Below are 26,477 nucleotides of genomic sequence, written 5' to 3'. Positions count from 1 at the left end.
TCTTATATCAAGGACTAAAGGTAGTAATAAATAATTACTAAGATCATACAGTTCAAAATATTAGTTAAATTTAATTAAAAGTAAAAAATGTATAAAATATATATACAATTTTTTTAATTATACTCTTGTTTGTAAAAACAGTAAATAAGAGATAATGAATGAAAATTTATTATATAAACATAATAAGTGATATATATTTAATAAGGAAAAAAGTCAAAAAAACTAATTTAAAATTTCATATAAAAGAGAATTTGTTTTTAATATTTAGAAACATTATTATGAAAAAGATTATTTCTTACAAAACAAAATCAAAGAAGTACTTTGAAAAGAGGGGCAAAGCAAGTAATTGGCCAGGAAAGCATAATTGCCATTGCTGTCCTTCCTCTTCACCTCACTCAATCACCCACTTCCATTGTTGACCACGTCAAGCACATTGCCGGAAAGGTTTGAATTCTTTTGGACTCAGATTCCTTAAAATAGAGCAAGATTAGAAATAATGTACGGGTTCCATTTCATTGTTTTTGGCATGCAAAAGGATGGGTTCCGCGATCCATTTATTTTCCCATAAATCACAGTCCCTCCATTCCACCAAAAATTGGAAGGAAATGATGACGGAAAGAAATCGGTGACATTAGATATTTCTTCACACAAAGCGCAAGGATCGTTCCATGTCACATCCCTTGCCTCAGTACCAAGTGTGATTGTTTATTTCAGGCCAAACTCATCTGCACATAGATTGAAAGATGAAGGAACAAGGTCTATTATACTTGAGCATTTTTCATTTGGGTTTATTTGGCAAATTTGTCACCTTATCTTTTTTGTTTCTATTCCATTTCTATCACCACAGGGATTCCAAGGCGGTGACGAATGAGAGACGCTAGATTCTAAAGGATAGAAATTTGAGGAAATAACAGGCCTTTTGATGAAGCCAGTTGTTCAATGTCAGAAGATAAGGGTATAATAAATTAATAACCTGTTTCAACGTGTCTCTGATTATAATTTAGCGGACATTATTTTGTAACCCCAACTTATAAAAAAGCTTCTTCATGTTAATGACTAAATTAGGAACATTTTGCTTTTAACAACCGGTGTGGGTGGGGAGGGTAAATGACTAAATGCTACAACTGCAAACAGCAACATATTCTTCATTAAGAAAATAACAAGTAAAAGATAAACGCATACTACCATCTCAAAATTTCTTGCCTAACAGGACAACACATTACAAAATAAAGTTGAGAAATCCCTACACACCCTTTAGCGCTGTACAAACTATCTGCTCCATTCATAGTCTCCTCCATATCTTGGATTGGCGTTATTCAGTCGGCTTTGATCATCTGGTTTTATAGAATTTGCAAACGCATGCCAGCCCAGAAGGTATGGCATGATAAACTGCATAGAAAAAGCAGTAAATTTACAATCGGAATAAGACAGATAAATTCATAAAGAAAGCTCTTGCTGGAGATTAAGTGTCACTCTGCTTAGGCTTTGTTTTTGTTTTATTTTAATCAAGGCTTATTTATTTTGTTATATTTTGGGTAAAATTTCCATGTTCTCAATAATAGTTTAAGTGTGTTTTTTTTTTTTTCAAATCAAGATAAAATTATGCTGCTTTGAGAATTATGTCTTCAAGTTGGCTTAAAAGTCTTCTTTCCTTTAACCTTCCACATATGCACATGGTGCTATTTGATGCTAGCTCTAGTCCTAATTATAAGAGTTAGTTGACTAATTTGAGAAGATTAAGAAAAAAAGTTAAGTTAGTTATTTGTAATAAATATGTATTGTTTTTCCTAAAATATCCTTACTAATTAAGTACATTGGCTATAACTCATTGTTAAGAAGACTATCTTGGAAAAAATATATAAATATAAGAGACAAAATGGATTGGGGTCTTATATTTATGACCAAAATAAAAATCAAACAAAGTCTTATATTAAGAACCGGAAAGAGTATATAAACTTTCGAAGATTACTAACCTTACATTTCTAAGCTCTACATATTTAAGAAGCCTATTCCAAGGTGCTACATCATCATGAAAATACAAAATAACCAGGCCTCTCTTTCTTATGACCTGCTCAGCTAATCCAGATTATAGGCTGTCTCCAGGACGACCCCAGCAGAAATTCTATAGGCTTTATATCTTTCACCGGTTTTTAGAGTAAAAGAGAAGTTAACTACCACATCTAGATGGTTAGCTCTCTGGTATCGTAAGCATTGAACAGGTGTTGCTACACATTTATAAGAATGGATTAACTTCACACCAATGTTGGCCTTAATGAGCATGCCTTTTATATTTTGTTGAGAGAAAGAGTAGGGGGAGAGAGAGAGAGATCATACATTGAAAATTGAGTTGAAAACTGTTAGCTCAGCTTTTGTAACAGGGATATAGATGCTTTCATCCACGTTCTCAATCTTGTTTTGAACACCTTCATAAGATGCATATCAACGGCATTGGCATGAAAAAAGGTCAGATAAGTTAGGTCATAAAAAAGGAATAAAGTGACATAATAGTAACAGAAGTTTATGAAAAGGGGGATTACTTAGGTTAAAAAAGTGACCAGAACCATCTGGAAGTGGCTCCACCTTCAAAACTTTTCTGATTTTACCTTCATCACTGCAAAACAAGACATGTTAAACATGTTGCAATGGGACCAAAGCAGAGTCATAGCTTATCTATCAGCAGGGGAAAAAAAATCAAACGAGAGAGTGCAATGACTTGGCCAATCTATAAGCATCAGCAGAGATGAGTGCAACACATGCTATTATTTAATCCATGGTTTGAAAAGACGCCGATTTTCTCCCAAAGATTTTTCGAATAAACTAAGTGAGGGTCATACACGTTGCATGGGGTTTAAGAAATGAGTTACACTATTCAGAACTTATGAATAGAATGACTTCCTGTAGATTTTATATGAATACTGATGCTGATAGATGTAGATTATAATAATAATTAAAGCTTTGAAAGGCATGGATAGAAATTACCTCCTCCCCTTGAAAGGATCATGAAAGAATTCACACGAATCCCTTGTACCAAGGCTAATTACATTTCCCATTTCACCCACCGATAGAGAGAATACCTGCATTCAAGCAAACTGAATTTATTACCTCACCTTTCAAAAGTTACACAGAACCATCTATATCAAAGAAATCATGTCATCAAACACGGAAATGAGACTAAGAAAGCCTTCTGAAGAAACGTATTGGTGGACAGTGGTATGTGTTGTCAATTGTGAGACATAGGAGGAATGTAATGATTATTAAAAGTATTTATTTATACAAAATATTTAACATTATATTGGCCTATGCTAAACTGAGCGTCATTCAAGGACTAATCTAACAAGTTTCTCCATTCCATTGAACTTAAACATACATAAAATTGCATAACATTATAAAAATGTCAAGTTACAAAGCTAGGCCTAGTCTTTGTCCTCAATGCTCAGCAGTTAAGCACTAGGATTCTTAGCTAAGAACAATATTAAAAGTTAGGAGTTAGAACCATTTCACGTCCCTTTGTCAGGATTCAATTATTGCCCCAGCTAAATTGTGCCACTAAACTCCTTGCTATTGCAAAATATTTACCATCAGTTTTTTTCAGCACTGTTATATCTTACAACATACAGAACTATATTTTTCATCAAATAGCAGAATCTGAAATTGGTCGTGTACCATATATTTCCCAAAATACAAAGGAAATATACGTCACCTGCTTCCTGTTCCAGTCATACTGGCGCATACCAACTGCAGGAGCAAACTGAAGCAGTACATAACCCTCCCGAGATACTTTGAATGCCCCTGACTGCACATAGAAAATTAGACAGTCTATCACAGTGCAATATAACTTGTCCAGAAACGCTGGGACATAAGAAAAATAGAAGATCTTGTTGCATGAATTTACAAAACCAAATGTAAAAACAAACATACATCCAATGACGCAAACTCTGGAGGCCTGGGAGTCACCGTAAGCGCAGCTTTCCCTTTGTAAACCGAGTGACCCACATAAACCCTAGGCGGCAGAGCTCCAACTAAACAAGCAAACGGATGACACCAGGAAACAAATGAGTGAATTACAGTACCAATAATCTAAAATTCTAACTACCCCACCATTCAGTTATGGTTCTTGGCAGCATGAACTATTTTTCCTTGGTGGAAAATTCTGAGATGGGCAAACCAAAGGTTTTGGAAGATGAGAAACCCAGCTGAATCTCGGTGTCACTGGACAAAATGTTAGGTTTATTTTCTCAACAACCAAACAGAATTTAGCCCTGCAGGTCCATCATTTCTTCCAGAAGTCGAACGAAGAGGGTAAGAAGATGAACTAAATAAGGATAAGAATTATATACCAGCATCACTTCCGTTTGCATTTCTTGTGGGTCTGGTGAAGCTTTGTTGTTCGAAGTACTCGGATTGGCGGCATTTGATAGAAAATGGGTTTATGCGGGAGGAAGGGAGGTTGAGGGAGAAGTTGGAGCCACTGGACGTGGAAGAACGGCAAAAAGAAAGGGACTTTTTGGGATAGAAACTATGGGGAGGGCAGAGTTGAATGGAATAATGAGTTGTGAGTGAGGAAGAAGAAGACAGACAGTGAAGCTGCAACATCTCGGATTGTTGCCGCGAGTCCTTTCTTTTTCCCCTGGCTTTCCCGGCTAAGGTTGTGTTTGATTTCGTCTCACATATGGCAAAATACTCAATCCGCCCCAGCGGTTTTTCCCCGTTTTCCCAATGAACTTCGCCGAATCATCAACTCTTTATCTAAAGAAAAATATTCATTTTTATTTAGAGTTAACATAATATTTATTTCTTATTATTTCTGATCTTTAATATAAAGACTAGTTGACTAATTTGAATATATTAAAAAAAATAGTTAAATTAATTATTTGAAACAAATAAATGTAATTTTTCTTAAAATATCTTTATTAATCAAGTGTATTAATTAGAACTACTATTATTATAAGGACTATCTTAAAAAAAAATAATTACTAGAAACAAAGTAGACTGAAATCTTATATTTAGGACTAAAATAAAGATAAAACGAACTTTTATTTTAGAAACCGAAGGTAGTATAATTTATCTTCATTTTAATTTTAATTTATATAATTTTAAACAGTAAAAAATGAAATAATCCATGTTCTTGTCAAAATATATAAACTAACATACATATAGTTTGAAAGTATAAAAATCAAAATCAAAATATAACAAATTATAAGTACTAAGTATTTTAGGTAAGCGTATGGGTTTGAATTTTCACTAAGAAAAATGTTCACATTTACGTTATGTTTGGTATGGGATTTTTGAAGGGGAGGGGAGGAGAGTTGCTCCCCTCCCCTTGTTTGGCCGGTGTAATTTTTTAGGAGGGGAGGGGAGCCCTTCCCCTTCCCTCATTTGGTTAAAATGTTTTTTAAAGAGGAGAGGGATTCTTCTCCCCTCCTCTTCCCTTCTAGCCTCCCCTCCAAAAGTGAGGTTTTTTGGAAGGGAGATGAGAGATAATATTTTAATTCCTTATATATCCTTTTGATTTGTTAACCTCTAATCAGTCGTAAACATTTCTACATAAAAGAGTTTTTTTGAGCATCTAACAAGAGGTTATTAAGATAATTGTCTCCAAAATTAGTGAGCATTTGTAAATTTTTTTTTCTCTTCTTCTAATTCCAAGAGGTTGTTGATATTTTCTTTCACCTTCAAAGTCTTTTCTCTGATTGAAATCTATCACTCGTGACTTTTTATTTTGATATTCTATAAGTGTGTGACTATGTCTTGTAAATCAAAATTGGTGAATTGTATTATATATATAGTTATATCTTAACAAAATAAAAAAGTGAGAAAATTCATTTAAATTTTACGAGGTTAAAATAGTCAATTGTTTATTAGAACAAAATAAGGTATTATTAAAATTGCTTCCTCCCCTCCCCTCCAATCAATCCAAACAGGAGATCATTAAAATCCCTCCCCTCCCTTCCCCCTCCCTCCCCTCCCCCCTCCCCTTTGTAGCTATCCTCCCCTTCTCTTGATTAAAATCCCTCCCCTCCCCTTCCCTCTATCGAGCCAAACACAGTGTTAGTGTTCGATAATAAAATTGTCTTCAATAAGAAGATAAGTTTGCCTACCAAAAAAAAACTAAGAAAATATGATTGTTAGTTACTACAATATCATAACAAACAGATTTTTTTTTTTTAAAAAAAAAAGGAATGAGGGCGTGGCTTTTGCAAAGCACGAGTAGATGTGCTAAAGCTACGTCGTTCCAACGGAGGGTTGCAGTTGGACGTTTGAATAATTTGCATGTTTGCGTTCTGTGACGAGCAACCTCTAACCTAGCGTGCGAGGTGCCGAAAGTCCGATATAACGCTTGTTGTTGTTCTTCTTCTTCTCCTTCTTCTATCTCTACACCATTGCGGTTTCTGCTTCTGCGTTATGATAATAAGCCATGGCCATGCAGGCTGGAATTGGTGTTTCGAAAATCCTTATCTTAGCTGGAGCTGGTACTTCTTTTCCTCTCTCTCATTCAAGCACACTCTCAATGGCAACGTGAAGTTTAAACAGGGATAAGGATCTGGCTTTTTACAATTTTCAGGATACACTGGCACTATCTTTTTGAAGAACGGCAAATTATCAGACTTACTTGCTGAGCTCCATGTAATAATTCATGCTCCCTATAATGCTTGTTTAGTTTCATGTTGAAAAAGAAAAAAGTGAAACTAAACATGCTCTTCGTCTCTTGATCAAGCTTAATTGTATTCACATTAGCACAGCTACAAATGCAGTTTCTTTTTTCTTCTCTTGTTTTTGTTCCATGCATGTACGTAGTGTAAAACTTATTGGGTAAGTTTGGAATTTTCCCCCGCTGGTGGATTTTGTGCGGCTTGTTTGGAATTGAGGAGATATTTGTTTCAGACGAGTCCTTTGTAACTTTTAATCTGGTCATTATTCAACCTATGTTTTCTCCTGTCGTGATAACCTATTAGCTTACTTCTGTATGTAACTGGAACGCTTAATACAGCAGACAGGAGGGATTCAGGTGCACAATCATTATTTTTGGATATTACGGTTCATTTCTCCTAATGGGTTTTTATTTTTTATTTTCTGTTCTCAGCTTCTGCTGAAGAGATTGGAAAAACTTGGGGATCAATCTGACGGTGAATGTGAGAATGCAGATGTTATTGCTTCTCAGGTGATAAAAACAAATTCATGAATCAGTTTAGTCTTAATTATCTCTTTTTGTATGTTCCTGGCCCCAAAAAATGTTCTTGAAATTACTGATCTAGGTGGGTCGTCTAGCCTATGAAATACGACAATTGGCCTTGAATAGGCCGATACTGAATGGGAGTTCTGGGCAAACTGGTATATTCTAGCATCTACTCTCTTAAAAGGTTATTTTAGAACATAGAGCACATTGATCGCTGATGTGTTGTGAAATGCTGTACTTTTACTTCATTTATCACTTTTGAAATGTCTGTACTTTTTGCAGGAAATATATTATCCCTTGTGGCACCAGCGGCCGCCTTGAGTGCTCTGGGCTATGCCTACATTTGGTGGAAGGTACTGAACTATTAAGATATGGCATTTTTCTCCCTTATAGCAGGGTTTATTTTTTAAGATTTTTATTTAAGGTGCAAAAGTTTTTATGCTTATTTGATTGGCTGCCAGAACAGTTTGAATGGTTTTACTTATGATTTCTTTTTCAGGTGAAAAATTTTGCACACTGATCTTCTTTTTCTTTCTTTTAATTGTCAGGGCCTTTCATTCTCAAGTCTTATGTATGTGACAAAACGTGGCATGGAAAAGGCAGTTTCAGATTTGACCAAAAAGTTGGTGCATGCCTCAGATGTCATCGCTGTACGTGTTTATCTATTAAGTGAAATTTATATATTAGTTTGGCTCATGCATAAAAGAGATAGTGAGTTTTGAACAAGCGAGTAATGCACCATCTACCCCATGCTCTTGAAAGGTTTCCTAAAAGATGATATTCGTTTCATTGAAGCTAGAAATTGAAATAAATAGACATCATTAAATCAGCAAGAGGTGTGATGATATTTATGGACCCGAGCGTACTATGATGATTATGTAGGGTTATAATTTGATCATATTCATGTAATCATATCATTAAATATAGGTGCAAAGACGTGTGAATTTTGTAACATTCATATTGATGCATGTTTTAATTGCCTCCTATTCCTTTGTTTGCAGGATGCCAAGAAGCATCTGACGCAGAGGATTCAACATTTGGATGACAAAATGCTTAACCAGAATGAGTTGTCGCGGTCAGTTAAGGATGAGGTTTGTCCTTGACACATAAGTTTTATCTTTACGCTCGTATGCTTGTAAGATACACACAGTTATATTGACGGGTTTACTACTTTACTTATAAAATTCAACTAAACATCAGAAGACTAACACCCCTATAAAATTTTCATACTTAAGCAGGTTACTGGAGTTAGAAATGCTATTACTGAATTCCACGATGACTTGGTTAACTTGCAACAAGCAGTGGGAACATTGGTATGTTCATTTCATGACTTGGCTGATTAGTCGGAATCTTGATGGTCTTCGGTGAGGAATAATCTTCGTAGTCTTGCTTGTCTAGAATAATAATCTTGATAGTCTTCCATTTATTTATAGAAGCAGGAACTTCTTTAGTTTCAAGAGTACTCTCCTTTGCATTTAAAAATAAACATAATGTCTCCAAGTTTGCTTAATCTCAAACCTTGCTTTAGATGCCAACCCTCGGCCATAGAAAAAGAAAAATCTAGACATCTCTATTTTTTTGGTCCAAACAATTGATAAGTATTCATATGCCACCTCTATCTTTCCCTAACCCTCTGTCATTCTGATTCATTCTTACCATGGATAATTATGCGTTCCAGGATGCAAGGTTGTCTTCATTGAGTTGGAAGCAGGTAAAACTTTCTCGTCCCATTCAATAACTTATATCTGTGATCGTTTGCGATGATGTTGCATCCTCTTTTTTGGGGGGAAGATCATTATACTTTTTTTTTTTCGTTTGTTGAATTCTTCTTATGAGTCTTTTACCTTGAGGTTGGCAACTTGGCATAGATAAATAGTTTCTCTATTGGAATCTGGAGTCAAAGTTTCTTTAAAATTCATTGCACCTAAAGGAAATTTCTGATACAATAGCATGGTTGCAGGATTATGCAAATCATGGTTTAGACTACCTCATCGACTTTGTACATGGAAAATCAGGACAGATGCCTGAGTTTTTGCAGGTCAGAACCTCTAATTTATTTGTATCATTTTAGTTATGCTTGTGCTTTTTTGCCAGTTGCAACATTCTAATTACCCTCTCTGATTACTGAATATGTAAATATATAAGGATATATGTCTCTTTGTTGATGTAAATCAGCTACCAATCTACCACTTTCTTTCTGCTGTGGAAGTTAAAGTGACTGAGAACTCTCTAGATGAGTTTAAAAATCTTCTATTCAAATATCTTTTCTTGAATCACAATGCATGATAGATCATGACTTTTTTCCTTTTCTTCGCTGCACAATCACTAGTTATATTTCTTGAATTCTCCTACACATGGTTATGTGACGACCGTAATATTGGTAAAAATTCAGCAGAAGCAGCTGAAACTTCCTGGAAAGTCCCCTCGCCTGCTCACGTATAGTGGAAGCCCCAGTCTGAAGGTTTCTTTCTACTCTGTTCTCGTTATTTGTTTATCTTTTCCATGTGAGAAACAGGACGCGGATGTAAGGTCTGTTTACATGCTGTTTCAGTTAACTTTTAAAATCTATTATGGTAATGCTCACATACTTATCTACTTATCCCATCATTGACAACCAAATCTGATTTTACATTGTTTGAAAGCGAGCTTTGTTCCCTCCATGTCATGTTAGTTGTTCTTCTTAACAATGAAGTCATTCGAAGTTAACTTCTATTTTTCTCCATTAGCTTTCGTAATTTGAAACTGCTTCTCATATGATTCTGTCTAAACTTGCAGGGTCTTAAAGACATTGCGGGTTCATTATCTACGGGTCTGGAACAGTCAACTTCAGATGTAATCATGCAAAACAGGGTGGATAAACTAGAGCAGCACCAAAGGCTAATGTTGAGGTTTGAATTAATTCATTTTTGGTGTATCAAAGCACAGGGAAGGGTCTCTATAAGTTCATTATTTGCGTCTGATCTGTTGTTAATAATATGTGCTATTTGCTAACTGCTTCAATTTAGCTTGGTTCTTATTTTTGGTAATGTATTTTCTATCTGCATATTAAGATGTAATTAGGTAAGAAAACCCCGGAATACAACTGTTACCATAGAGATATCAGATGAGAAAAGAATGGGCAAGAGTGATATAAAAGTCAGCGAAAGTGGGGTGATGGTCTTCTGGTTTAACAAGTTTTTTTTTTTGTTGGCCAAACTGGTTTAACAAGTATTTAAATATGGGAGAGACCACAATTAACTGGAAACACCATCTTTTAAGATAATTCTAAATCCTAAAATAGACTTCTAAAATAACTAGTGCTATAAAATAATAAGGCTGTACAAAGGACAAGCTCAAGCTGTCCCCAGCTTAGAACTCTTTCCCTTGACATATTTTATCCTTAACACAGTTGAGATTTACATGATCTCAGGGATCTGAGTCCTCTCTCATCCGAAAAAGGATCTTAATAATCGCCTCTTCCCTTATTCTGACTTGGCCACACTTAATTTTGCAGGCTACTTCAATCAGGTGTTGATGACAAGGTCTTCAGCAGATAGTGACCCAGCATTTTGAATTACCTCTCCTGTGCTCTTCTCCCTTAGGAAGTTTTCAGATTCATTTTTTTTTCCCAACAGGCCCCTCACTGTTGTCGTGATTCTCTTGTTGTTTCCCAATCGACCATTAGATAAATGAAGCCTGCATGCATGGCTTCTTATGCTATATCCAGTAAATAGTGATTCTATGAGTATCGTACATAACAGAACATGTACTTCCTCTCCCCCCCCCCGGGGGTTGTTATAAACATTATGACCTCCACATGTAGTCTTTAATAGGTGTAATCGCCTCTAACTCAATCCTCCCAATGTATGAGGTAATTATAAACTTCTGCCAAGCAGGTCTCTGTTTTCAACATCATCGTCATCTTCATCACAAGTTTGATGTTCTAAAAATGAAAAATGGCAGGGGCTCTGAAGAAAAGTAGATCATTCATTGCCCCTGTTATGATTTTTTTTTAATATATATAATTTATTTCGTGGCAAAGTCTAGTCATACTTGAAATCACATATCAAGTCAGCATTTTCATTTATTTCAATTGAAAGTGTATTCAACGGGAACAGATATTCATTGCTTATCAATGTAACCAATTCTTGACACCCCCCCTTCTCGTTTAACTAACTAAAAATATTAATATCACTTATAACCAGGATGATATATTTAGTGTAACATTGACAGATGGAACTTTAAATAAGTAAGATTTATAGATAAATTTAGTTTATAAAAGATAAAATTATCCAATTTAACTATAAAACATATTTAGCATGTGTTAATTTATTTTTGCTTTTTAGATTGACATACCTAGTATTACTTAGTCCTGTCTCTAAAAACGTCAAGATAATAATTCCTGGCGCAACAACTTCAATCATATATTGACTTATAGGAGAGAATAAGTTCTCTTCTCTCTTAAGATCTACACAAACAATTACACAGAATATTCGTTTGCTCTTTACACTTCGAGATCTTTGTGACTTGATGTAGCCCTGAAGTTCTTCCATATAATTGAACAGCCCCATTTATGAACAGAAGAAGTCGCAGCATGCACATCTTATCAATTATTTGACATCCACTTATATTTTCATAAAGGAGATTTTACTCTCAATTGCACTTGTAAACAGCAAAAATCTCACAAATACAGTCAGTTTAAAGCACCATTCCACAGGGATTGCGTGGTTCTATGATACAATGGCCAAATGTTTTCTCCTGGTGACTCCATGCAAAATATGCTATTATTGGAAGGGCATAAGAAAGGGTTACTCGCAATTTCATGATCAAAAGCCACTCCAACCCCATCACTGCCTTCTTGTGGGATTTTCAATTCACTTTCTTCTGTTTCTTCTTTAGCAGAATTCAGATTCTTCTGCATCAGATCACTAAATACTGAGGATTTCATGAGAATCCCTAGTGCTGTTGGAGAAGGTGACTTGTTATTGCAAACACCTAGAGAGCTCCTGTATTGTGAACTGTCTTGCTTCTTTGTACTGTCAGAAGCACCAGCTGGGAATGGATGGAGTATGAAGTTGGATATCTGAGTGGTTCCTTCTGCTTGGACAGGGTTTGAGGTTGTCATGTTCTGAGGATCTGTGTTTGGCTTTCCCACTAGTAAAGAAGAAGAAGAGGGTTCTCCAGGTCTTAGCCATCTGACGTATGTGCTCAAGTCAAAATTTGTCACTGCATTTATGCCTCTGTACTCAATTGCTGCTATGTCATATGCTCGAGCAGCCTCTTCTTGTGTACCTGCAGATGAATACATTTTAGAACTTCAATTAGATATCGTATCAGCTCTACATCATGAAAATTTTGACCAGTAAAAACTAAGACCATAAGACTCAAAATCTCTTGACCCATCCTTGATCCGTGTCATTTAGGCTGAGAGATTGATGATATTATTGGAGTCTGTTATGTTATCATTCTGCATCACCCCAGAAGCTTAGATTAGGTAAAAATTCTTGTAATTTTGTGGCCCATTATATGATTAGTGAATTTGAAGATAAAGTTGCTCAGAAAATGTGATCGTATCAGGCTCACTTCTTTTCTGTACACTAAGAGAGAGAAACTCACTGTAAGTCCCAAGGTAGAGGTACTTGTTGCCAAATACTCTCCCTATCCTTGCTTCCCATCTGCCATTTTGATGGTGCCTGCAGTCAATTTTCTGATAACCTTTAGTGCTTAATAGTTCTTTACTGGAAACAAATATGTTGACTTTTTTGGCTTGAATTCAAAACTGTCTCACCTTGCTACTCCTCTGTACCTTGATACACCTCTAGAAAAACCACTGCTTCTCCTACAAAATGGTAATAAAGATCGTAAAACTCGCTGACAAATTAAAAATTGGTGGTGAAAGTTTTGCCTAAGGAAATGTAATTGAATTCTCTGAAGTCATGCTATCAATATTTTGCAACAAAGAATCCATATTCTAAAGAAATAAGTTTACCTTCTTAATGAAGCAAGGTATTCTTCTTTGGTTACCGTTTTCATGATCCCAATCTCTTTCTCATACTCAGACACCTGCAAAAGTTATCAGTTATTGCTTGAGAAATGGGTGTCAAATGGTGATGATATGAATGTAAGTCTCTTCCACAGTTCATTCACTATGGACATACAGGGAAATTTGTGCAAGTTGAAGTTCCCCAGTACTTTAGTGCAGCTAAATCATAAGCTCTAGCAGCCGCTTCTTCATCAGTATAAGCCCCTGGAATATAAAGCCATGAACGAGTAAATCACAGGAGGTTAGTTTCTATTCTCGTCAGCTTTCCAAGACGAAACTGTTCGTGGGAATCAGCACTTACCAAGATAAACTGTTCCATATCAGCAAATAAATCCACATTCGTCAACAACACAAAACAATAAAACAAGGAGCTAATGAGTAATCATATAATCCAAAAATAACATAAAAACCAATGAAAATTAACTAAATCAAGTGTTCAACATCTACGTACCTTGCTTCCCTTTCTTTTTCTGAGTTGGATTCCATGTTCCTTTATCCCATAGGTGAGCCTCAAACCTTCCAGTCCACCTATGTCTGCTTCACACCAAGATGTTGTTAGTTTCAAACCATTAAACAACCATTAACGTGACAAACTTAGATGGTTATCATAAAATTATTCATTCTGTACATGACGAAGTACAAGAGATTGTAATCAAACTTAGATCTTTTAAGCCGAACTTGTTCTGAACTCACACCTGCTAACTCCTCGAAACCTTGAGCTTCTCTTTATGGTGGTTGTGGTGGTGGTGGTTGATCGGTCACCCTGTGGTTGCCGTTCTTGTGGCTGTTCATTGGCTTCTAAGATGGCCAAAGAAGAATCTTTTCTCCTCCTTTTGCCAGCCTTACTAGCATCACTCTCACCACCATCCATCAAGTAAGAAATATGGCTTCTTGGGCTCAGTGCACATCTCACAGAGGCTAGCTCCATTTGCCACTTACTGCTTCTAAGTTTCTAAATCTTCAAGACAGACAAACAAATATGGAGGTCTGTTTTGTTTTGAATGGGATAATAACTTCATGTTTATGTCTGCCATATTTATACCTACATGCTACGTTTGTTTCCTGCTGAATTGGTTGTGCTTTTCTGGTCATGTCTGTTTTGTTAGAACAAGGACAAAGATTGGCGATGATAACATTACTTAAGAGACAAAGTTCAAGTCTGTTCTCATCCCAGAAAACCAATTAAGGATCCACAGCTCACAGCTTGTCGTTTAGGTAGAAACAAAATCATTCGGCTCAGCATAAGAGATCGTTGTACAGAGAATTATCCTTAAGATGATGATATCAAAGTTTTAAAAATAAATATTATTTATAGTATCTTCTTTCTGCCCACCTGCAGCCATTGCAGAACTGTAAGCAGACATGAATACTATGCCTAGGTTTTACACTTAACCATAATGTGAATGACAGGAAATAAGCTGAAAAGAATGAGACAAGGAATATTATTTGGCTTCATACGTTACACTTGTCATGTTTTGATTAAAAGAATTCAAATTGATCTTTATTTTTTAGTTGTATTAAGCTTATCATGAAAGTGTCCAGAGTACAGCTAAGAATTCAAATTGGTTGAGTTTCAAGTTGACCCAAATGAGCGTGAATATGAAGAATGACGTCCATTAGCCTCTCTCTTTTTTTTTCAGAAAAAATATTAATTTTGACCATGTAAAGATTGAAAATTAATAAATATTGGTAAATTTATGAATTGTGCAATTCAAGTTCAACTCATAAACGGATGCACAATTCTCTGAAAACCGTAACAATACCGTACGAGCTTCACAAAAATTGTACAATTTAAGGAACAAATATAGACAAACAACAATGAGACTATGAATAACAAACAAGCATCAACTTAGAAGATGTTAGTTTTTTGGGAAAATCCCACAAAATTACTCTTAAAAATTTCATAGTTCCAAATCAAGAATGACAACAAAAAATTTGTTGTCATTTATTTTTTAAATATTGTTAATTATTATTAAAATATAGTAAACAAAATTAATTTGAAAATTTAAAATTTAAAGATATTTTTTTGGGATTCTCCCTAGTTGTTTTTCCAACCGAGTACCAAATAATATTTAATCATATCTCCCCCATTGTTTCTATTATAAAAAAAACCTTTAAAAAAAAAGGCTTATTCAGGCCGATTCAAACAAGCCCTCATTGGTAGTTCGGCCCTAAAATTTAGCAAGCTTATTTGAGTTGGTTGGACAGGTTAAGTTTGACTTCCGAACTCTATAATTTAAGGTATATTATTTATTAGAGCAATGGAGAGAAATTTGTGTAGTCTTTCAAGTGAAACCAAAATAATGTAATATTAATAATACGACCATTTTAAATTTTCTACATTTTTTATATTTTATTAATCCAAAATTTTGAAAAATGAAACTGAAAAAATATTGTTTTATTTAACATTTCATTTCCTTTAGAGCAAAATTAAAAAACCCTGAAAAATATAGATAATTGAGATCAAATCTAAATAATTTAAATTTTTTCCTGACCCTCGACTCGATACAAGATCTTCAAAAGAATCTAAATGCTCCAACAGAGCATGTAAAATCAGGAAATTATTTGAACAAATTCCTTGAATTCTTCGTCAAAAAAAGAGTATATTTTGTTGTATATATGGATTGCTCGTCCCCTAGCGTTAAATTCCTACAACCTATATGGCAAAAAACAGAGTATATGAGCTTTCAGAACTGTAATTCCTAAGCAAAAATGTCTTTGCATGAAATAACTGTTACATGTCAAACGTTTTATTAATATTTGGAATATTACCCCTGATCCTTAAAATATAAGAGCTCGTTTGACTTTTATTTTGATTCTAAATATAATATTTCAGTCCACTTTGTGTCTCATATTTATCTATTTTTTCTCAACGTATTTCTTATAATAGTAATAATTCTAGTCAATACACTTAGTCAATAAGAATATTTTAGGAAAAATAACATATGTTTATTACAAATTACTAACATAATTATTTTTTTAATCTATTTAAATTAGTTAATCAGTTCTTATATTAAAGACCGGAAGTGAAACTATCAACTTATTCATACGAATAAACAAGATCAAGAAAAACCCCATTTTAAAATGTTGTTAAAAAAATAATTTGTTGTTGGACTGTTCTTTGTATGTTCAAATTGTATGGATATTTTACTTGGCCATTCGACTGTTTCTCAATGATTAACTAATATCATTATCAATTAAATCAATATCATTATAAAAATTTCTCTCAATGGCTCATAAATAGAACAAAAAAATGTCTTCTCTTAAGAGCAGAGGAGTACATCGTAATAAATAAGATAGGGGTGGTTAACTGGGTAAAAACATCATGTTGCTCGATATGCTACTTTGCCCGTGAAAGTATAAGAAAAGAGTTTTTTTTCTTTTCAGATTAGTTTTCTTTGTCTTCAGTTAGTTAAGTTAGTTGAAGCTGTATTTAGTTTAGAAATGTGCACACACGTGAACACTGTTTCATGTTCCCTTTCGTTTGGGTTCCCTCTGGATTCTATTTCTGACAGGCGATTTACAGAAAGAGTTAATGTATATAATGCTGCAAAGTGAAGCTTTTATTGTCTCGGCTTTAATTCTACAAACAGACAAAACTGGCTGAAAGAGAGGGAAACAAAGACAAAAGTGCGAGGTGCAAAAATGAAACTATCATCTATCTTCTTCTCATCACACACGGGTGCGGCACGTAAGTTTCAAGATAATAAAATCATATTGTGATAAGGGTGTTCAACGTAGGTGAATATAGATTAGATATGTAGTACATGGTAGATTGTTGGTGGGGATGAATAAATGGTGTGATGTGAGAGACGATTTGTGAAAATTTTCAATTCATACTTTTTTTCCTTCTATATAAACTAGGGGTAACAAAATTAGAAACTATAGAAAAGGATCGATCACAGTTCGGCGAGCTCCGCCTTGCCTGCTCTGTCTTCTTCTTCTTCGTCTTCGTCATGATCTCATTTGCCAAGGCTACTCAGTTTAGGCACCCAAATATGGCGGAGGCTAATTAGCAGGGCTTACCCACATGGCACCTGATGATTCCGGAGAAGCGCGTGAGTCTTGAAACGTATGATCCAGGCTTTCCCTTGAGCATGTCACTCGTTGCCACTGGAAGCTGAGTCCCAGATTCCGTGAACGTAGCTCCGTTCATGAGTAGGTCGTTGACTGATCTCCATTGCCAGTTCTTCCACACGTCCGGTGGTGAGTAATCTCTCTTACAAACCTTCACCAACACCAATCAAAGTATAGCAATGTTAGGGATCAATGCTAACTCCGTAAACATGAATAATAGTTGTTTGACGAATTGCCCATAGGAAATTTGTTGAGTTCCTAACATAGTAGTTTAAGATAATTAACTGGTGCAGACTATATTGATCAACGGGTCTTAAAACTATGATTCGTTCGTTCTTTTTTTTTCCCCCCCCCCCACCAAACAGTAGATGAATGTTTAATATATGTGTGTGTTAGCATATATACCTCTTTGGCAAACAGGTTATTCGGGGCTATGAATCTGTTACCCTCACTGATTATGGTAGGATGCTGGCTGCCGCCAATGGCGTACATTTCCCAATGAGTATAGTCATTGTTAACCACATGAACGAAACCCCACCTGCACCTTGGCATCCTCTGGATTAATCCCTGTCCAAAGTGATTGAATGCTACAGTGATTTGCATAATCTGGTCTCCTGCATAGCTGTCACTGGCGCCAAACAACATCACCTGCATCATACGGCGCCGGAAAATGTTCAGGAAATGGTGTTCCATTTCTAAACCCAGTTAGGGAAAAGACATCCCAATTTGATTTACCTCATTGTGCTTTGTGAAATGGCTGTTGGAGATGGTAATGGCTGTGGATCCCATGATGGCATCGACAAGTCCATCTTGGCAATTGCTCATGGAAACATGATCAATCCAGATTTTGCTGGACCCAAAGATTGAAATCCCGTCACCATCGCTCCTTGTCCTTAGACCAAAATGGGCTTCACTATCTCTAATCAATCCACCACTGGTAGACACTATGTTGAAGATCTTAATGTTATGAATGATCACGTTCTTGACAAACTGGATGGTAATGCCGGCCCCTCCGGTGATTATAACACTAGCCCCTCTGCCATCAATGGTCTTATCCCCAGTCATAATTAGCTCCTGCTGCAGCCTAATCACCATGCTGCGTTGAAAGATAATCCACAAAGGACCGTTCCTTGTAACTGCATGCCTAAGGGTACCTTCTTTGGGGTTAAGCACATCATTATCCGAGGGATCTGTTACCACATAGTATCGACCACCCTTTCCACCAGTTGTGCCTTTCCCGAATCCTAATGCACAATCAGCCAATTTCTGGCGGTTTTTTTCCCAGTTGGGATCGCATCTCCAGCACCTATCAATTGGATTGGTGGCCAGGCACGGACCGCCAAGACGTTGTCTCAAGTTCCTTCCTTCATCCCCTTTGTCAAGCAGCATTCTGTTTGTGAACAACATCGGGAGTCAGCTTATTATTCAAAAGTTCCCTTTAAGTTCATTTTGCTCTGGTATGACTTCTAATTGATCACAAAGATGTGTGAATAAACATTTTCATTATGAGTTTTATTCAAATCATGATGATTGGTTTGGTTTGACTACGTTACCGATATCATAAACCTTACCTATCAACACTAGCGGTGAGGTTGCCTACGACATCATAGGGGTTAGATTGAAATTCTTCCTTGTTGGCCTTTTCAGCTTCATTGGCTCTTTCATGCCAATACTGATCAAATTCACCGGCATGCCCTTTCCAGTAAGTTTCATTCTCTAACACATTTGCATGGAGGGTAGGAATGGCTACCCAAAAGATCAAGAAAAAGAAAGAAAATAAGGGACTATTTCTGTTTATTTTTCCCATAGCTATTTTTTCTTTTGTTCCAACCTTTTGACCTGCAAAAGGCTGAGAGTGGCCTCAGGTTTATTAACAATTCTCTACACCAAGTCCCTGAAGCCAACTCCAGCCAAAGCCAAATTATTATGGAACCCTCTTTTTGGCAATTATTGAACTGATTCACGAGTTAGCTTATCCCATCAAACAATTAGATGCTTCATATTTAAAGGAGGAGTTTCTTGAGCATGACATTAGCATAAACAGTAAATATCTAATTTTGGACGAAGCTGGAGAAACACAAGGCTGAAAGAACGGACAGTTACCAGTTTTTGGTTAAATCAGAGTTGCCTTGAGTTTTTTAATTCATAAAAGTTCCTTAATTTGAAGCCTCTTCTACTGATCCCATTCTATTCATAGCAACAACTCATCATCTTTTAGGTCGTATGTAGTCTTTAGGTAAATGGGGTGTTGTTGGTTTGGTTTGCCAAGAAAATTGGCAAACTTGCTAATCCAATTGCTGATCCTGATAGGGAGGAGATTAAAGTTCATGTAAACCATTAATTTAAAGTTAATTATATTTTTTTTTTTGAAGTTTTATGAAAACTATATGAATATTGTTATAAAATTAACCAACAATGAAAGTAGATTGGAGAAGAGATGTAGACAAGAAAATGAGAGAATGATATTGTATATAAAGATAGTAGAATCATGAAAATATAAGAAAAGTAAGAAATAAAAATAAAAATTTTCATATCTCAATATGATGAAGAAGATATTCGATTGCCAATGAATTAATATGGTTAATATGCAAAACCATCTTTTGTTCTAAATAAATTGGAGAAATCTTACGAAAATGTTCAGATCAAACTATCTTCATTCAACAAACAAAACCTTAACGTGTGTCAACTAGGAGCCATGAACTCTGATGGTAGAGTCTCGTGCTGATAACGTGTTATGAAATTAACCAACAATAAAAGTATATTGGAGAAGAGATGTAGACAAGAAAATGAGAAAATAATATTGTATTCTTGAGAGGGAAAAGGAAGAGGAAGAAGAGGAGATGAACATCCACATGTTGTATATTCATAACAAATATGAATATTTTTGTTGTTTTTAAAGTAGGCTATACTTTTATTAAAAGTTATATTACAATTTTATTTATTTATTATTATAAATATTTCTTTTAATAACTCAAGTACGTATTTTTGGTTAATTTAGTGATAATGAATTATAATTTTTTTTATTTGAGAAGAAAATATAATCTTATCTTTTTTTAGCATACTCTTTTTATTTTTATTTCTACATAGATCATAATATAGATTGGTATATGCTTGTTTTTTTTTAACTAATTATTGAAAAAATTAATGAAAAATTTAAATAGATCTACATTTTGAATATAAAATTTATGTTTTGAAATTTCTAAAAAAAGTGTATAATGAATTATTATTTTACGCTTAATTTTAAATTTCCACGCTTGGAACTTCGAAGAGATGCGAAGATTCACATTGTGCAGTTGAAGTACCCAGAAATTTTTCATGTTAAGGGTATATAAATAGTAATTTTTTTTTTCAGATATTACATAAATTTAAACAAATTAGTAATGCCTTACTGTCAAAATAAAAAATCCCCGCATAAATTTTAATCAAGGTAAGAAAATTTATTAAGAAGAATCACCTTGGTTTCTTTGCAAGAACTTTTTTTTAGTGTGTATAACAGTATCTTTTATTAACGATTAACGATTAATTCCATTCATGACCAAGTTCAAAGAATGATAGCTTGATTTGCACCATAACGGTGAAGACATTCTTCGAATTTATGTCTATATTTTTTGCAATGATGTATTTCGTAATTAAAAGAAGAGTCAATATCATTGTTGGTCTTTTACAATTTGATTTAATTTTAATTTTAATTTTTGTTTCTCTAATTTTAGATCCTTAGTTTATAATTTCTAAATCTCAATTTAAGTATAAATACCAAAATAAAAACTCATTAAAAATATAGGGATCATTCCTTGAACAAAAAAATTATGAATTGATGGGGATCTCAAATTCAATCAAATTACAAGCACTAACAACATTATTAAAGAAATAATGATATAGATGAATGAAAGTGTATATGAAAGTTTGGGGTTATTCCCTTCTTTAATTTTACCGTCTACTCTTTTTTCTTCTTCCTTGGGATACTTGTATTCTATTCTTTTTTATTTGTTTAATTTAAATCATTATTTTTGGCCAATTGGTAGTTGAAAAATGAATATTACGTTATATCCTTTACTTAAAATAGAAAAATAATAACGCAATTTTTTTTCTTTTTGCACAGGTAGTATTAGAAGCAATCTTACTGCTGCACTACAATCTAAATCATTGTTCTTTATTTTCTTTTTAAAAAAATACACGGGAAAAGAATACTACTAACTAGCAGTAAAAGAATTTAAAATAACATGAAGAGAGTCAGGCCCAAGGATTCGAATAGTTGAATGGCCTCGCTAGAGTCACATATGAGAATGACAATCTAAACCATTGTAATTGTTCCTTTTGTGGTGAAGAAATCTTTCTCTCTCTCTCTCTTGTGTTAGATACAGGAATCTTTTGTATTGAATGTAACTTCATTTAAAATACTGTCAAATACTAAATGTGAATATTTTTTCTGACGGAGATTTAAAGTTTTATTCATCAACAAACTAACGTGAGAAACTAGTTCTTTTCTGTTGGGTTAAAGAAATCTTTCTATTTCAAAGAAAGAAAAGAACTTGTTCCTCCCTATTTCGGCCTTGCGAATATGGGGCCACTGTTACGTTGGGCTTAAGGGGTGACATTTCGAAAATATTTAACCCCCAAAGAATTTTCTTGAGAATAAAATTAACTTCTTTACAGTTCTTTTTTTTTTTTTTTTTGGGGGTCTTGGCCATCTTATATATACACACTTCTAGTTACACAAAAATGTCACTAACTTAATCTGTTGATCAGCATAAAAACCACAATGGTTTATATATATACTTTACTTGATATAAGTATCTTCTTATCGAAGACAATCCTATTTCAGACATTAAATCTATTTTAGTGGAAATTTAAACCTTAATTCAGCGGTTTATATATTTTGATCAAACCAGATGTTTTCATAATAGACACTCTTTCCTCTCATATCCTAAGAGACCTATATCATTGAATTCTTTTCTCAATTTTTTCACCACCACAATAACAATTGCTTTTTTCACCCCACCATCATTGCAACCATTTCCACCGCGTCTGCCACCATCATCATACGTAACAATTTCCCCCAAGAAATTAGAACCCAATTAGAACCACGTAAACATGAGACTCCATGAGCGTAATAGGCTAATCCTAAATTAGAACCTCTTCAAAGTCAAAACTCGGAGAGCCTACTGATTATTAACATTGTCCAGTGGAATAAATATGTCAAAACTATCTCAAGAACTGCAACTATTTATACATGTGATTGCTCAAACCTCAAAGTGAAAATATCTTCATCCAATTAGACAAGCCAGCCAAATTTAAGAACCAATTCAATAAATTTCGCTCGGTAACTGAAGCGTAGATTTCTTTTCCCATATATTTTCTTAGACATGCATAGTATACAAATTCAAAATTTTGCACCTAGTTTGATTCGTATACATTTGCTATATGCACTATGTATCGTAAATTGGCCCTGCGATTCATCACAAGAACCAAGAGTGATCATCCTTGATTACTGAATAAAATATACGGGGTCAAATTTGAATTTGCTCCATCTACAATGAACACGTTTGAGGTGACAAGGTTCATTTTCTGACCTAACCACCACTAACAATTTACGGAAAAAGCAAACCAATGGAAAAGATATTGACCTTCTTACACGAATGGGATACTCACCAAGCACGTATCCTCTATCATTCATTGATTGAAACTCAAAATTCTTGGAAGTAAACTCCCAAAATCATCCATTATTTATCTCAACTTCCTTTCCTACAGGGTTAAAGATGCTAATAACACTAAAGATGCATGTCAGTCAGGATTTCACGAGCACAACAAGAATTGGCTCTATCCTCAGAAGGATTTTTCACTTTTTTTTTTTTTGGGGGGGGGGGGGTTGTTGTGGAATTGGAGCTTACTACTCGTTGCATGTGATGTTCCAACAAGAGGTATTTTAGCTCCGCAGCTTGTTCTACTTTGGCTTGCCTTCATTTGGTTTAGGAATTTTCTTGTACTCATATTTGTTGATGTCCACCTTCTTTTGTAAGTCCTATAATAGAGAGAATATAAGTTAATTTTATTTTTGTGTAAAAAGAATATAAGTTAATTTTTCATGATGCATGGATTTACTAATGAAAGGGGGGGAAAAAAACTACCTGTAACTCCTCCTCCAATGAAATTTTTCTTGGTTTATACGCATCCACCGGCCCAGTTCTAGACAGTGCTTTTCTTGTTTCAATTATTTCCCATTCTTGATCATCTTTCACCTTTGCAATGTCCTTGCTGAAACGATACAATCCCATCACATTTTAAAAGGAGAATAGAGTAAAACAAGATGGACGTTAAACTAACAAAGGTAAGGTGATATAGCACAATTAAGGGCCAATTTGTTTAGGATTGGAAAAAATGACATTCGTTAAGTTAAACATGAGAAAGTTGTTCAGAACATCAGAGTTGAGAATCTCAAACTAAACATGAAAGATGTGTTGGGAAAAATATGTTTTCAGCATTGATAACCTAAAAAGATTTTTTTCTAACAAAACTCTTATGATTAGCTTAATGATCTCCCAACAACTTTACACAAAGCCCCAGTAAAATCACCTTTTTTAACCTTAAGCAAACTGGCCCTTAGCATAGGTTACCAAAATAAGCGGAAATTATACTTTTTTCCTTAACAAAATCTTTATGATTAGCTTAATATTCTCCCAAAAACTTCTTTATGTCAAGCTTAACTTAAATCACTCCTTTTTTTCTAATTGGTGCTAATCTAATTTTGCATGAATGCCGCATTTTCTTTCTCCCCCCTTTCCTTTGTTCCCAAACATAGCCCTATGCAAAGGATAAAATGATACGCGGACCGGGAAGACTCAAGATCTTCAGCAGAAATAGCAGTATAGCAGAGTAAAGATACTTGTCACTTACAACATGGGGGGAGCATTTTACTAACCTGCCTTGCAAGAGATGACCAAGTCCAATAGTCCCAAGGACGGTAAGAGAGATCATTGGAAGCCCATATCTGACAAATGGATATTTTCTACCCCATCTTTTAAATGAAGATGCTGAATTCTGAGCCTTAGCAGTTTCTTTGCAATTCAGATCAGTTCTTTGAGGCTCTCCATGATTATCTGTCTGAATGGTAGTCATTGCTAATTTGCTAGACAATGTTGAGATTTGGCAAAAACATTGAAGGAATGACCCTGATGATCTCAGTGATTAGAGTGAGATCGAATTTTAATAAATAATTTCTTGAAAACCTGAAAAGGGAAAGGGACAAATCAGTTAAAACATGAAGTTCAACATCACGTTTATACTACTAAGGACATGAATGACAAAACGAATCGTATTAATATTCTAGTCTTCACACTTCCCTCTAATATTAAAATGCAGATACCAGTGAGCTTCCTAGCACCAAACATCAAATAATATTCTACTATTTATTTTCTAAACAAGTTTGATCCGCTCAATGTATAAAAAAGATGAAGCAAAATCCAGAGCTTCCAGTCTCAGAAGGCCTTGTTCAGACAAGCATTTAAGCCTCTAAAACGCAGTTTAAAATTCCAGAACCATGTTTTGAGAGATGTCGCTCCAGAGTTGCTTCCATATTTAGCGATTGCGCTGGAAGCATTAATAGCAAAATTAAAATTCTTCACTACCAACAATACCCTCATCTGATTATGAATGATTGCAGAATGAAGCAAGATCGGAATCAACTAGTTTGTCAAACCCATAGGTGGAGCTATATTACACTCAGCTCCCCCACCGAATTCTTTGAAAAATGCATAATTGATATCGTGCCCTTTCAATTTTCGTTCCAGATACTTCGACTAAGATGCCTTAGCAAGCCAATTAATTCAGGCACCGTCTTCAAGCCACTGAAGAATGACAATTTAAAGTCGAGCTTCTAGATTGCTAGACACAACTCGAGCCAGGTCATTTACCAGATTACGCAGGCAAATACCTTTAGAATTTTCTAAATGGACGATAATACAAAGAAATTAATAAGCAGAATGCCAATACACAACAAATCCACAAGAAACAATCCAAAGCATATTAGTCGCTAGTAATCAAAATACAGAGGGCAGAAGCATAAAATGAAAAATTTACAACAAAACAAGAACCGGAGGGACGGCGTCCAATACAGGCTTGACAACCACGCAGCGAACAGATGACGCCGGGAACAAATTCAACTCTAAATTCAAAGGCAGATTGAACCATCAATCTCACGGAATTCTGGGAGTAATAGTAGCAAAGCCGTAATTCGTTAATACTTACTGGAGACAACCACGCAGGACTGACAACAGCGGACCATTTCCAACGGCGGGCTCGACCAAGTGCGGAATAGATCCGCTGCTTCTATGATTAATCTAGACGATCAAAGTCCCTTTGATAGTTTTGAATATTTTTTATATATTCTTATCGATCAAATTATGATTTTAAAAATACTTTCACGGTTTACAAAATAAATATATAAAGAAGTTTGTTTTATTTTGTAAAAAAATGCTTCTAAGAAATATTTTTTAGAGTTACCAAACATCCCCTTAAACTCGTATACTTACTCCATAACTAATAATCCAAAATACTATAGAATAATCTAATTTTGTGGGGTTGAGTTGCATCCAATCCCAGAAATATTTTCTGAACTGTATTTAACACTTTAAAATATTATATGGTATATATAATATTTTAAAATATTTTTAAATATATTCAACACCTTAAAGTATTTTTTTATTTTGATACTAAATATATAAAAAAATATTTTATAATACTGGATGTACCTGAAAAAATAATTTAGAATATTAGATACATCAAAAAATACTTCAAAATATTAGACTAGACACACTTTAAAAAATATTTCAGGTGCTAGATAACCTCAAAATACTTTAAACTACTAAATGCACTCAAAAAAAAATTTCAACGTCGTAAATTCACCTTAACCCTAATTCTGTGTTTATATGCTTTTAATTTTAACAATAATTTTATCAAACTACTAAAGGACTCCCAAAACTTTAAAAAAAAAAAAAATCTATTTTTACCAGTTTTTTTTAATTTAACACATATATGTCACAATGATGTGCTGATAGGTGCGTTATAAATTAACTTGACAAAGTTGGTTTTTATTCCAATTAATTTTTTACAAATTAAAGTTGAAATATTTTATTTTTTGTACGAATATGCCAATGTATATACAACTCTTCCATACCAAAAAAAAATATTTATACGAAAAAATTATTTTCA

At 34.5% G+C, this 26,477-nt stretch overlaps 5 protein-coding genes across 6 annotated transcripts; 1 reads left to right on the top strand and 4 right to left on the bottom strand.

Moving 5' to 3' along the window:
• Positions 1-1,031: 1,031 nt before the first annotated feature.
• Positions 1,032-4,658, bottom strand: LOC114748336 (single-stranded DNA-binding protein WHY1, chloroplastic). The gene is made up of 7 exons (XM_028936697.1): positions 4,338-4,658; positions 3,919-4,019; positions 3,701-3,793; positions 2,980-3,074; positions 2,538-2,611; positions 2,335-2,423; positions 1,032-1,389 (listed from the first exon to the last, which is right to left on the bottom strand). The coding sequence occupies exons 1-7, from the start codon at positions 4,591-4,593 to the stop codon at positions 1,270-1,272; spliced, it is 828 nt and encodes a 275-aa protein (XP_028792530.1). The 5' UTR covers positions 4,594-4,658; the 3' UTR covers positions 1,032-1,269.
• Positions 4,659-6,415: 1,757 nt separating this feature from the next.
• LOC114748368 (uncharacterized) lies at positions 6,416-10,710 on the top strand. Its single transcript, XM_028936742.1, has 13 exons — positions 6,416-6,470; positions 6,563-6,624; positions 7,082-7,159; positions 7,254-7,329; positions 7,457-7,527; positions 7,723-7,824; positions 8,176-8,265; positions 8,413-8,487; positions 8,853-8,885; positions 9,135-9,212; positions 9,570-9,635; positions 9,950-10,062; positions 10,668-10,710. The coding sequence occupies exons 1-13, from the start codon at positions 6,416-6,418 to the stop codon at positions 10,708-10,710; spliced, it is 942 nt and encodes a 313-aa protein (XP_028792575.1).
• Positions 10,711-11,846: 1,136 nt separating this feature from the next.
• On the bottom strand, positions 11,847-14,124 carry LOC114748367 (ethylene-responsive transcription factor WRI1-like). Its single transcript, XM_028936741.1, has 8 exons — positions 13,892-14,124; positions 13,648-13,730; positions 13,498-13,506; positions 13,312-13,400; positions 13,143-13,216; positions 12,942-12,992; positions 12,770-12,846; positions 11,847-12,445 (listed from the first exon to the last, which is right to left on the bottom strand). The coding sequence occupies exons 1-8, from the start codon at positions 14,122-14,124 to the stop codon at positions 11,847-11,849; spliced, it is 1,215 nt and encodes a 404-aa protein (XP_028792574.1).
• A 3,011-nt stretch (positions 14,125-17,135) lies between these two features.
• Positions 17,136-19,431, bottom strand: LOC114748340 (probable pectate lyase P59). The gene is made up of 3 exons (XM_028936704.1): positions 18,009-19,431; positions 17,679-17,921; positions 17,136-17,424 (listed from the first exon to the last, which is right to left on the bottom strand). Exons 1-3 carry the CDS (start codon positions 18,678-18,680, stop codon positions 17,209-17,211), a joined length of 1,131 nt encoding a protein of 376 aa, XP_028792537.1. The 5' UTR covers positions 18,681-19,431; the 3' UTR covers positions 17,136-17,208.
• A 3,327-nt stretch (positions 19,432-22,758) lies between these two features.
• LOC114748338 (uncharacterized) lies at positions 22,759-25,605 on the bottom strand. Of its 2 annotated transcripts, none has more exons than XM_028936702.1 (4): positions 25,515-25,605; positions 24,190-24,496; positions 23,399-23,525; positions 22,759-23,292 (listed from the first exon to the last, which is right to left on the bottom strand). In XM_028936702.1, the coding sequence occupies exons 2-4, from the start codon at positions 24,384-24,386 to the stop codon at positions 23,215-23,217; spliced, it is 402 nt and encodes a 133-aa protein (XP_028792535.1). In that variant the 5' UTR covers positions 24,387-24,496; positions 25,515-25,605; the 3' UTR covers positions 22,759-23,214. The 2 variants fall into 2 exon arrangements, with proteins under 2 accessions (XP_028792535.1, XP_028792534.1); XM_028936701.1 differs by lacking the exon at positions 25,515-25,605 and adding an exon at positions 25,347-25,441.
• Positions 25,606-26,477: the final 872 nt, after the last annotated feature.

Source organism: Neltuma alba, unplaced genomic scaffold (assembly GCF_004799145.2).
Source record: "Neltuma alba isolate B1F8T4 unplaced genomic scaffold, ASM479914v2 tig00005686_pilon, whole genome shotgun sequence".
NCBI classification, from domain to species: Eukaryota; Viridiplantae; Streptophyta; class Magnoliopsida; order Fabales; family Fabaceae; genus Neltuma; species Neltuma alba.
Note: the sequence above shows the minus strand (reverse complement) of the source record. Positions and strands in the feature narration are given on the sequence as shown.

Bases quoted from the DNA above. Each gene is read 5' to 3' on its own strand.
- LOC114748368 (XM_028936742.1), top strand. From the start codon at position 6,416: ATGGCCATGCAGGCTGGAATTGGTGTTTCGAAAATCCTTATCTTAGCT. The intron at 7,330-7,456 runs GTATATTCTAGC...TACTTTTTGCAG, and splicing joins TGGGAGTTCTGGGCAAACTG to GAAATATATTATCCCTTGTG. The intron at 9,213-9,569 runs GTCAGAACCTCT...AAAATTCAGCAG, and splicing joins AGATGCCTGAGTTTTTGCAG to AAGCAGCTGAAACTTCCTGG.
- LOC114748338 (XM_028936702.1), bottom strand. From the start codon at position 24,386: ATGACTACCATTCAGACAGATAATCATGGAGAGCCTCAAAGAACTGAT. The intron at 23,526-24,189 runs GTTAGTAAAATG...GTATCGTTTCAG, and splicing joins GGTCATCTCTTGCAAGGCAG to CAAGGACATTGCAAAGGTGA. The intron at 23,293-23,398 runs GTAGTTTTTTTC...TCTCTATTATAG, and splicing joins CATTGGAGGAGGAGTTACAG to GACTTACAAAAGAAGGTGGA.
- LOC114748336 (XM_028936697.1), bottom strand. From the start codon at position 4,593: ATGTTGCAGCTTCACTGTCTGTCTTCTTCTTCCTCACTCACAACTCAT. The intron at 3,075-3,700 runs GTGACGTATATT...GCTTGAATGCAG, and splicing joins ATGACTGGAACAGGAAGCAG to GTATTCTCTCTATCGGTGGG. The intron at 2,612-2,979 runs GTAATTTCTATC...CTTGTTTTGCAG, and splicing joins GATCCTTTCAAGGGGAGGAG to TGATGAAGGTAAAATCAGAA.
- LOC114748340 (XM_028936704.1), bottom strand. From the start codon at position 18,680: ATGTTGTTCACAAACAGAATGCTGCTTGACAAAGGGGATGAAGGAAGG. The intron at 17,922-18,008 runs GTAAATCAAATT...CGTATGATGCAG, and splicing joins ATTTCACAAAGCACAATGAG to GTGATGTTGTTTGGCGCCAG. The intron at 17,425-17,678 runs GTATATATGCTA...GTGTTGGTGAAG, and splicing joins ATAACCTGTTTGCCAAAGAG to GTTTGTAAGAGAGATTACTC.
- LOC114748367 (XM_028936741.1), bottom strand. From the start codon at position 14,124: ATGGAGCTAGCCTCTGTGAGATGTGCACTGAGCCCAAGAAGCCATATT. The intron at 13,217-13,311 runs GTATGTCCATAG...TAACTTTTGCAG, and splicing joins CAACTTGCACAAATTTCCCT to GTGTCTGAGTATGAGAAAGA. The intron at 12,993-13,142 runs GTAAACTTATTT...ACCATTTTGTAG, and splicing joins TACCTTGCTTCATTAAGAAG to GAGAAGCAGTGGTTTTTCTA.